This window comes from Scomber scombrus, chromosome 7 (assembly GCF_963691925.1).
Source record: "Scomber scombrus chromosome 7, fScoSco1.1, whole genome shotgun sequence".
NCBI lineage: Eukaryota > Metazoa > Chordata > Actinopteri > Scombriformes > Scombridae > Scomber > Scomber scombrus.
The window spans coordinates 23,772,449-23,783,172 of record NC_084976.1 but is presented as its reverse complement, the minus strand read 5'-3'; the positions used below and the strand labels follow the sequence as shown (position 1 = coordinate 23,783,172).

At 41.8% G+C, this 10,724-nt stretch overlaps 1 protein-coding gene across 1 annotated transcript; it reads left to right on the top strand.

Moving 5' to 3' along the window:
- The first annotated feature begins 1,120 nt into the window (after positions 1-1,120).
- meox2a (mesenchyme homeobox 2a) lies at positions 1,121-10,282 on the top strand. Its single transcript, XM_062422739.1, has 3 exons — positions 1,121-2,012; positions 6,474-6,646; positions 10,062-10,282. The coding sequence occupies exons 1-3, from the start codon at positions 1,463-1,465 to the stop codon at positions 10,278-10,280; spliced, it is 942 nt and encodes a 313-aa protein (XP_062278723.1). The 5' UTR covers positions 1,121-1,462; the 3' UTR covers positions 10,281-10,282.
- The last annotated feature ends 442 nt before the right edge of the window (positions 10,283-10,724 follow it).

The following is a 10,724-nucleotide window of genomic DNA, read 5'->3' as shown; positions in this document are numbered from 1 at the left end:
TGTGATAGCTGTTTGAGTGTTTGATGTTGACTGATGTCTGATTTTGAAGTTTTAGGTGGTTAAAATATTATATATTTATATTTTATCATCTAATATAAGCTCAGCTCATAAACCATTTCAGAGGATTTATTTCTGGTCACTGTAAATGCTACAGATATTATTTTCCATTTTAAAAATTGTCAAAGGTTTGTTTTGTTTTTTTTCTTTTATTGTGTTGAATCTAAAATAGTTTAGTGTGTTATTTTCTACAATAAATAATTGTAATTTTAAGGTTTTAAAGTAAAGCAAATTTGTCATTTGGGACACAGTTTTGAAAAAAAAGAAGCTGTAATTTTAACTTCATAACCACAGATCAAAGGTCAAACATCTATCAGTATTCATGTGTTCATCGGTTTGATGATGTGTTTCATTACAAAATGAGATTAACACCCTCAAAAAATGGCTGGTTGCACTAAATTAACTGTGGTTGTTTTTAAAGGGTAGTAGGTAACCCACTTTATGACAAAATGTTTAAAATGTTAACCCTTATTTAACACTGGATCCTGTTGCATGGCAATATTTTTTAAAAAATTATTTTAATTTATTATTTGGGAATAAAAATGTTGTAATTCTTTTTAAAGCCTGAGGAGTAAGTAGCTCTTAACATCTTGGTATATATCTGTGACACCACAAGCTAAAGAAACGATCAGCGCTCAACTGGAAGCAACAAGCATCCCTGCTCACTTCCACAAGACTAACAGTATTTAAAGGGGTCAAAACTGACAAAGACAGGGTGACACGCTGAGTTAACCCCTGACTCCTCTCCCCCTATCTCTCCACACTCCTCTCCTCCGCCTCCCCCCACCCTCCAAACGGCCCCACCCATGAACCATTAAGGCTGTTTTTTCTCGAAGGAAAAAAAGATGGCCACCGGAGGTCAGGTCCAAAATAAATTGCCTTCTTTCCTGAGGCTCAGCCATTTTAATAGTACAGATTTATTGTGCTGTGCTTTTTGGAGGGTGATCATATGTATGTGGTCAGTGGCGCGTATGCAGTCTGTGACCCAGCCTCCCTCTCACGTTACACCCTATTTATAACATCCCCTCCGCCGGCTCCCCTCGTTCTGCAGTTCCTAGGAACCTCCTTCTGCTCCCAGCCTCGAGCTCCAGTCCCCTTTTCCTCCTGACATCTGAGAGGCTCTGCTGCAGCATATCCTGGGCTAACTGTTTATCCTGTACAGCCTGGCAACTGGCCGCATGCTCCGGATTACCACAGGACACCAATTTCAAAACACATGTTACTTTTCTCTGACTATTTGAGTTTTTTTAACTGAAGGAAAAAGTTTTGGGATAGTGACGGGAAAAAGAGAGAAGCATCTTGGATATGTGCTTGTGATCTTTTTTGTTTTTGGTTGATTTAGTAACTTTACCCTCTTTACTTGCCCTTCTCACCTTTCCTGGAGGGCCGTGTGTGTTTGCACGAAATGGATCACACACTGTTCGGCTGCCTGCGGAGCCCTCACGCCCCGGCACAGGCCCTGCATCCCGCCTTCACCCAGTCTCCCCTGACTCTGCACGGACGCTCGGACCACGTCTCCTACCCTGACCTGGCCTCTTCATCCTCCTCCTCCTCTACCTCCTCACCCTCGCCCTGTATCATCTCCAGCTACCCGTCCGATGATGGTGTGTTCTCCGGGCAGCACCACCACCACCCCCACCGCGGCCACCTGCCCTCCCAGCAGCATCACCACCCTCCTCAGCACCATGCAGCTTGGCATATCCCACAGATGCCATCACCTGGCAGCACGCGCCACAACCTTTGCCACCCGCACTCCCACTCAGTTCATGACAGTGGGCCCACACCCCCAGATTTGGGCCACCCTGGTGGGCCCAGTATGTGCGCCAGCACCCCCAGTCTGGTCAGCGGCAGCACCCCTACAGGGGCCTCCTGTGTGCCTGCAGACTTTGGCAGACAGACTCTGTCACCTGCTGAGGCTGAGAAGAGGAACAGCAAGAGGAAAAGTGACAGTTCAGGTAAGATAAGTGAAAAAATCAGACTTTCTTTACTTTTTAAAAGAGAGAAACAACCCAATAGCAGATATTTCACTCCTCAGATTTTCTTCAAATATTATGAATAAATAAGCTGCTTTGACACATTGTATAACTAAAGACTTAATGTAAAAGTCTTTGGAAAGATTGCCAGCATGTCAATTTATTTTTGTTAGATAAACATCATCACAGAAATATCAGTATTATTAGAAATTCCAAGCAGAGCTCAAGAATAACAAAAGCATCTGTATTTGTCATTTTAAATATTTCAGCAGCACATAACTGCATTTTTTATTTTTGTAGCTCTGATAGAAAAATAAAAAACTGTCGGGAAAGCACTTTGTAGGTGTCGGCTGACGAGCAGCGAGGCTGTTGCAATAGGCAGACTGAAGCGTGGAGCAAAGGCCACATCATAACTCTGTGGGCACATCTGACTGCTAGCATGTTTTGGTTAAAAATCACATCTGGTTTGTTGCTCTTCCGAGGGCAGAAAAATGAGGCACACAGTAAAGAATTAATGTCATGGACTGTAAATGACTACACCGGCGCCGCACGCCACACTAAACACCCCGACAGACGATGAGGCTTTTTAGGCTGTGAGCTGCAATTGGAGGATTTGTGTCAATATTGTAGTCAAAATAAATTATAGTCAACTTTGATGAAATAAAATGAATGAAATGGACGTATTCAGTCATATGTGATGTTGTGATCAGTTCAAATACACTGATTGCAGATGTAAATTTCAAAGAGTGCATTATTCATTTATTTTATTTTATTTAACATAAAAACTCTACAGATAAGTATAATATTTTATTGCTCTTTAAAAAATATTTTAAATCCCAAATAAAAATGTAATTACTACAAATTGCTATAAAGTACTTAAAATACCAGACATATTCATCAAAGATTTACATTCATTTACACACAATTAACAGACATACTGTTTGTTCTGTACAGTAATGTATGAGAACACTGGGACCTTTAAAGCCTCTTTTTTTGTTGTTGGAAAATGTGTGATTTTGTGACACAGCACCTTAAAGCAGCTGCAGGAGTCCTGACCTTTACAATTACTGACCATTTTGTATAGATAAGATAAGAAAATGTGAATTAACCTGCTGTATTTAAAGCTTAATATTTTTTTCCTAAATTCATACACAGCCCCTGAGTTATATAAGCAGTGGATTATCAATAATAGATAAAAAATGAGACAGAAATTGAGATTTATGGAAACATCTTCCTCTGTGCATTTATACACAAATCCCTCTTTTAGTACTGTACTCAAATAGGTAACACCTCCCTGATGACTTGCAGAACATTTCCAACCTGCAGTCACCACAATAATCAATCACGGCATGACAAACTGCCGGGGTCGGGTCGCGGGAGTTCTCGCAGGCAACGTGATATTAGTGAGAGTTCTAAGTTTTCCAGGGAAAGTGTGCTCGCCGTTCTCTGTGTCCATTTCAGGATTGTGGGCCCTCAGCGCCGATCCTGCAGCCTTTTAAAGGCCTCTTCGTATGCACAGAGTATCACCAACACGCGTGTGATTAGTTTTCGCTCAGGATGCTGATGGTCACCTCAGAGTGCGTCTATTCCCTCTGACAGGTGTCCTGTTCGCAGCCACCTTACAGAACTCAAGTTGGCAAAATATAATACGACTGAGTGTAATTAATAGACAGAGAAACACCACTTGAAACATGTATTTGTAATAATTTAGGCTATGATACCAGTTACTGGAAACAGCAGTTACAATTTACATTACACACCGATTTAGCAGGAACTTCACGTCATAGTTTTATGGGATATGCCAAATTGATGTAACATGACCAAGCTTTTAAAGAGCCTGGATGGCTTAATTTGCAGTTTTACAGTTCAGTTTGTGTTAAATGTCTTGTTATCCACATGCAACACATTGCAATCGTGTATTTAATCCACAAACTCAACAAACCACCTCCTATTTCCTTTCCTCCTTTGTCAAATCATTTAGAAACTGAGCCCCAGCGTCCAAATCCCACATCCCCTGTAACAATAGTCACTGCATACTCATTACATGTGCCGTGCATTCTCTTCATGCTAACACCAATCACACTGATTATTGGGGCTAACTAGGTTGCTGACTCAATCAGCTGTCTAAATATCACACCGCTGCTAGTTGCATGAGATAGACGCCCGATTAGGTTTCACCATCTGGACCAGAAATGTGACCGAAACCTGAATTTAGATACAGAAACAAAAACAAAACCTGAGAGCTCATTTCCATGCTAGGTTTCCCTCTTTCTCTCACATATGAAGCATCTCGACTTTCTGTGTCTAATACTCGGTTGTGATTGTTTCCTCAAGGAAGGCCGCAGGGTCGGCTAATGAGATGAGCCAGCTCCTCGGTATTTCGGGTGTCTAGTTTCTGAGGAACCTGTTCGTTTTTGTGGGCAAGCTGGAGCGCTTTTTGCCAGTTTTTGTGCACTTTGCTGAGTGTCTGGGTTATATTTGAAAAGACTAGCGCTGTTAAGGGAGTGGTCGTTCTTTAAAAAGTTACTAGATTTTCTGTGTGGAACAATAAAAGGTGCATGAAGTCTTATTTTGCTGAGGCAGTGTTGTAAAAAGGAGGAGCGAGGTGCCTCTTGCTGGCAGATGCTTTTTCCTTGAAGAAGCTTTAGAAAAAACTTTGCGGATGTGTTTGTGCGTTTGACTTCATTCTTGTGTGTGCCGCTGTGACATTATTTCACCAAAGGAAAATAAAAAAGTCACAACTTTCACTGAAGGAAAACAACGAACACACGTTCTTAGAAGAAGAAAAAAAAACAGCAAATCAACATTCCAGCTTTTCAAAAGAAGAAGACATTATTTTTCAAGAGGGTCCCTCCTGACCTGAGCTCATTTCACTTGGGAACCCTGTCTGGGTGCGTGTATTTTTCTCATATTATTCCTCCTTTTTTGTGGAGAGATGAAAGTTACAGCGGGGACCTAATTGCTGTGGTGTAGTGGCTGTGTCATAAAAGCCTGACGCTCGTTTTAACTCCAGGCCTGCTGGTCTGAAGCAGCTGGCTGTGTTATTCTTTTATTTCTCTTTACACAATGTCTGTGTTTACCAGAGAGAGAAAGCGGATAAATGCGTCTGAAGGCCCGCTTCAATCAGCCACACACTGTTTGGAGTCGCTCGGTTTGAAATTACAGGGAGGGAAAGGCAAGGTCAAGGGGGAACCGGACACAGGCTGCGGGTCAAGCAATGATCTGTTTCATTTCATAAAAACTCATGCAGGACTTCTTGCAGTTTATATATCTGTGTTGTTTGTCCTTGGCTCTAAAACTGTACAAGTGCCATACAAATATAACTTTTGTAGAGCAGTTTCAGTTTACCCCTCATCTTCTCTTCAACCTCCCAAGGGAGTTATTTAGTTCTGAAAAAAAACAAAACACTTAATTAGAAGGAAGATCCTCTTTCTGACAGAAAAAGCAGAACGGACAGGGGTCCCTGAGGAGGCCACTCTTACTGTAGGTGAAGAGACAGTTTCTCCTCTGACGTGGCTTCAGGCTTTGCACCATTTGTGAATTTGGCTCTGAGCTGTAGGACTATTTACAGTGTGGCTTGACGCAGGCCTGCTGGATTAACACACACTACAAAACAGGACCACAGATGAATTAGCATGCAATCACTGCTGACTTCAAGTGCAATGTGCAACTGAAGCATGTCCAACAGAGAAACCACAAAGTCTGCACACAATAGGAAAGTTTTGGAGGGCAAATTAACCATACCATACTTGCTTCGGAAAGTTTTGTGGAGATACCAAAACAAAAAGTATTTTCTGGGTTGAAGTAGAGATAACACAATCTGGATATTTTTATTTTCTACTTTTCACATATGTACTGCATATTCCACATTAATCTGTTTCAAAATGCTTGCATTTATTAGTTGGAAAACTACTTTTCCACCGCATGTTTTCCATGATATTATCAGGTAACCTTTTACTACAATTTTCCAATTTTGAAATGTTAATCTGTGATTTATCTGCTAAAACATGTTGAACCAAAGATACAATACATTTTTGGCAGATTATGCCACCAAATGAGGAGATGCATTTAAGCTTTGAAGTACAAAAGAAAGAGAAAATATATATAAGATAATATAAATAAATATAAATTAGATTGTGGAAGCAGATTCTTTCAAAAGTAAAACAAATTAAACCCATGTTGGCAGAATCAGAGCCAGCCTATTGTAACAGTCTGACACACATGTGCAGCCGCCCATGAGTACTTCCAGCCACTTAAAGTGTTCATAAACAACGACTGAACAATAAAGAGTGATTGGCAGCTCCCATTGTTTCTCTTACCTTCCTTCTTTTCTCCCCTTGCACGATTTGGCACCTGCCACTTAAAATTCACTTAATTTTTTATTTTTCTTAAATATAAATCTGCCCAGAGTGGAACAGAAACCTTTGTTGTGTTTTGTTTCAGAGTCCCAAGACGGGAATTACAAGTCAGACGTGAACAGCAAGCCCAGGAAGGAGAGGACGGCGTTCACTAAAGAGCAGATCCGAGAGTTGGAGGCTGAGTTCGCTCACCACAACTACCTAACCAGACTAAGGCGCTACGAGATCGCTGTCAACCTCGACCTCACCGAAAGACAAGTATGTTCCTACCCACTGCTGTTTGTTTCCCCCTGGGCTCAGACATTATTGAACCCCTATTAGCACATTAATGCCATGTTGTGAAAATATAGGCGGCCTCAGGACAACGAAGAGTCTTTTCAGCTTGCTACCGTGTTTTTGAAACTTCGGAGCAAGGGCTATTGTGCTCCAGATGTGGTTGTGTGACGGGACTATCATATTCCAGATGTTCCTGTCTATTCTTTCAGGCAGGCCACAGTCAAAGCAGGGAGACGGGCTGAAGGAAGTGCTGTCTAGCAAGTCACTTCCTCTCTCCCACTACCCCAGCATGCACAAATTGGTCTCTGAGCGTGGGCTGGCTGCTGTAAAATTCAGACACATGAAATAAATAACAGGAGACAAATGGTTGGGGGAAGGAAACAGCGAACAGCCTGTTGTTCTCTGACACCCGTTTGGAAGCTGTAAGTCACACCTAGTTGACGCCTTGCCAGTGATATTTTGCAGTGTGAGATTGAATGTAAAGAACAGACTGAGAGTGAGAAATGAGGAGAGTTTCCAGTGATGTCTCAGATGCAAATCATGAACTCTAGAAATCCCAGAGATGTGTGTCCTTGTGTAGCACGGGTTCACGAGTATGAAAAGTTGTATGATTCTCACGCTACATTACAACGTATTAATAATTGCACAAGACAAGTAAATGTAAAACAAAAAGCACACATTTGCTAATGGGCCTACCGTACTTGTTGTGGACAATTTGATTTGCCAAAAATCAGGTGGAACTAAAACCATCAGGGCCCTGAATGCTGGTTCACTGCCACAATTTATGGGGGACACCTACATGAAGCACAGCTAGCATTAAAGATCATTTGGCCTCATGATTCAAGATATTTAAAATACTAATAATTTGCGTCTAATATGGTTTCTACAAAAAAAAGTACAATAAATGGGTTAAATCACCAGTGTGTAGGATTTAGTGGCATCTACTGTAGTTATGAACTTCCAAGCATGTAGGAGAACCTATAGTAGCCATGAAACTCACAAACAATGTGAAAGGCCCTCTCTAGAGCCAGTGTTTGGTTTGTCCATTCTGGGCTACTGTAGAAACATGGCGGCGCAACATGGCGGGCTCTGTGGAAGAGGACCCGCTCCCAATGTAGATATATAAGGGGTCATTCAAATATTTCTAATCTGAAAGTTTGAACTACTGGACACAAGATGTCTCCTTCTTCACTGAAAAGTCCTCTGTTTTCAATGTTTGTGCACTGGACCTTTCATGTTTCTGCGTCACATTTTGATTGGCACGATTGGCTCCACATGTCACAAATCGTGCTAATAATCGTATACACCTTGAGCTCAGATTTAAGGTGAGCACACAGAAACTTTCCCCCTTTAGCAAATGAAAATGAGAACCGCTTTCTAGTGTCAAACTGCACAGTGAAGTTCAAACATCCAACATCAACTGCAGTAACAATAAGGAAAACAGCATTTTTGATTGGAGGGAGACTTTAATATTATTAGTTACTGATTTTCTTGGCATCACATATTTTAAAATGTGAGCCAATTAAAAAGGTCTCCATCAGCAGCATCACATAAACATTTGATATCAGTTAGCTGAGAGGAGCAGTAATGGTGTGACAGTTTGGGGTTCAATCCCCACATGTGCCACCCATGCTAAAAAGGCACAGAATATGTACCCATGGTACTTGGGTTACGGGCCTCAGATAAAAGTGCCCATCTAGGGGAATCTGTCTGGAAGCAACTGGAAACTGTGGCACAAGTGACAAATGTATCATAAATTGATCTCAGTAACTTTCTGCTTTTACCTCATATTACAAAGGTGCAGAAAACTTTGAAGGGAAGTTCTAAATAGCAGCACGCCAGGCAAAACTTCATTTAACTCCACAGGCCACCAAGCACAGAGTTTGCCACAAAAATTCCACTTCAGCTTTCTCCCAGACTGTTGCAATTAATCTTTTTGAAGCTTGAAGCAGCATAAAATGTGCATGAAATTTCTTCAGCTCATGCAACATAAGTTGTGTGTGACCTCAGTTTTGTCAGGGAAAATATACAGCAGGAGATAGTGAGGTAAATATTGGCAATACAATCAGTTGGCCACAGCATTTGATTTATGCTGCATGAGCTGTTTGGAGAAATTTGATGGATGTTTTATGTCTTTGTCGGCCGTGAAAACTGGAATATTTTCAAAGATGGCAGAGAGGGAGAGAAGCTACAGGCCCAAAGTTCTTGTAGGTTTGGAGGTCCTGTGTCTTTCATTGAGTTTTTAGCAGAACGAAGAAGGAAATAAATTGACTGTATTTGAGTTTTTGGATGAACAAATCGCTGTAACCATTCATTTTCACATATCTGGATTAAAATTGGGCCAAGTTTCGTTGGGGTTTCTTACATAGACGTCTATGTTACATCTCAATGACCATATTTCATGGAGTGCACTAAAATATAGAAATTCTAATGCTATTGAAAAAGTGGTTTTAAGTAGATTAACCAAAATGTTTATTAAAACTTTTCAACTCGCCAAGTTTCAGCAATTCAACCTCAAAATCACCAAGTCAATGCCTACTCGGTTCATTTAGACATATATTTCATTATCAGAGTTATAGTTTGTCCCGTAAAAGAGAAGGTGTTGAACTGCACATTAGTGTTGCATGCATGTTAAATGAGCCAATGTGTCAGCCATCCTACTAGCATATCAATGCTAAAAATGGGCTTTGAGGTCAAAAGCTGTTTTAAGCAAACTGTGAGCATTTTTGACAGAGTATAGTGTGGCTGTTTGAGTGTGTGACTGTGTGTGTGCACGTAAGCCTTGAGGATCATATGTTTGGTTTGACATTAAAAGCCTGGCATAAATAAGTGATCCTTTGCTAGAGTTCCCTCCCCTCTCCTGCTCTCAGAAAAAGGCCCCACGGCTTGTAAAGAATCTGAGGTGATACTCAGCACGGCGTATGCCCCTGACGTTTAAGACAAACGTTTGTGCTGTCAACTAACTTCCTGACCATGTGACCGCTCGGTCCCCTCAGCATGACACTCCCCAAAAATAAACCCACCCCATCCAGCGTGACAGGAGCAAGCCTGGCCTCCCCCCTACCCCCCCCCCCTACCCCCTCCCCTCATGTGTCGACACTCAGGAAGCTTCTGCTAGTTGACGTGTAAACCGTTTTAAGCAACAGCTTAATCATCAATCTGAGAGACGTAAATACGGCCGAGGTTGTTGAGTCAGGGAAAATTAGGTAGACGCCAAGTGGCAGATGGAACAGTCCATCCACAAGTAATTACTGCTGTAGAAATAGCAGCCAAACTTTTAGAGAAAGTAGCTGTCAAGCAGTAAGGTATCCTAATTGCTTTTTGATTGTTTTTGTGACTATTTGCTTCCTCCTTATGAGCAATGGATTTGACATTTTCTGTCTTCGTCACCCCATAGGTGAAGGTGTGGTTCCAGAACAGGAGGATGAAGTGGAAAAGAGTGAAAGGCGGCCAGCAGGGGGCAGCAGCTCGAGAGAAAGAACTGGTCAATGTGAAAAAGGGGACGTTGCTGCCATCAGAGTTCTCTGGCATCGCGGCGCTCCACCACTCGACGGACTCCTTAGCCAATGAGGACAGTCATGACAGCGACCAGAGCTCCGAGCATGCTCACTTATGATGCACACACAACCATCCCCGCCCCCCCCACCCCCGCCCCCGCCCTCAGAGTATAGGCCCTGCCTCTGCCTCAGGACCGTCCTTAGAAGGACTGCTGTTTGCTGATTTGCCATCGTCATACAACGATGCTAAATAAGTGTACCAATGTACAGAGGAATGACGTGTGTTAGAGAATGCAGTCATCATGCAGGCAAAATGTAAATGTTAAAGAACTGAGCACATAAAGGAAGATGTTGACATATTTCAAAGTGCCATTGGTTAAAAAATGTCCTTGATAAAAGCCAAAAAAGAATATTATGAATATTGAAATGTGATGTTTTGGCTTCAGAAATTCACTGAATATCGCAGTAAATTTTGGAACTCATAAGTGTTGTAAACATTCCATGTTGTGTGCCTTGAGAGAAGCAGGCTTTGATTTGCACTGTTGAACATACAGTCTGCACCC

Bases quoted from the DNA above. Each gene is read 5' to 3' on its own strand.
- meox2a (XM_062422739.1), top strand. From the start codon at position 1,463: ATGGATCACACACTGTTCGGCTGCCTGCGGAGCCCTCACGCCCCGGCA. The intron at 2,013-6,473 runs GTAAGATAAGTG...GTTTTGTTTCAG, and splicing joins GAGGAAAAGTGACAGTTCAG to AGTCCCAAGACGGGAATTAC. The intron at 6,647-10,061 runs GTATGTTCCTAC...GTCACCCCATAG, and splicing joins TCGACCTCACCGAAAGACAA to GTGAAGGTGTGGTTCCAGAA.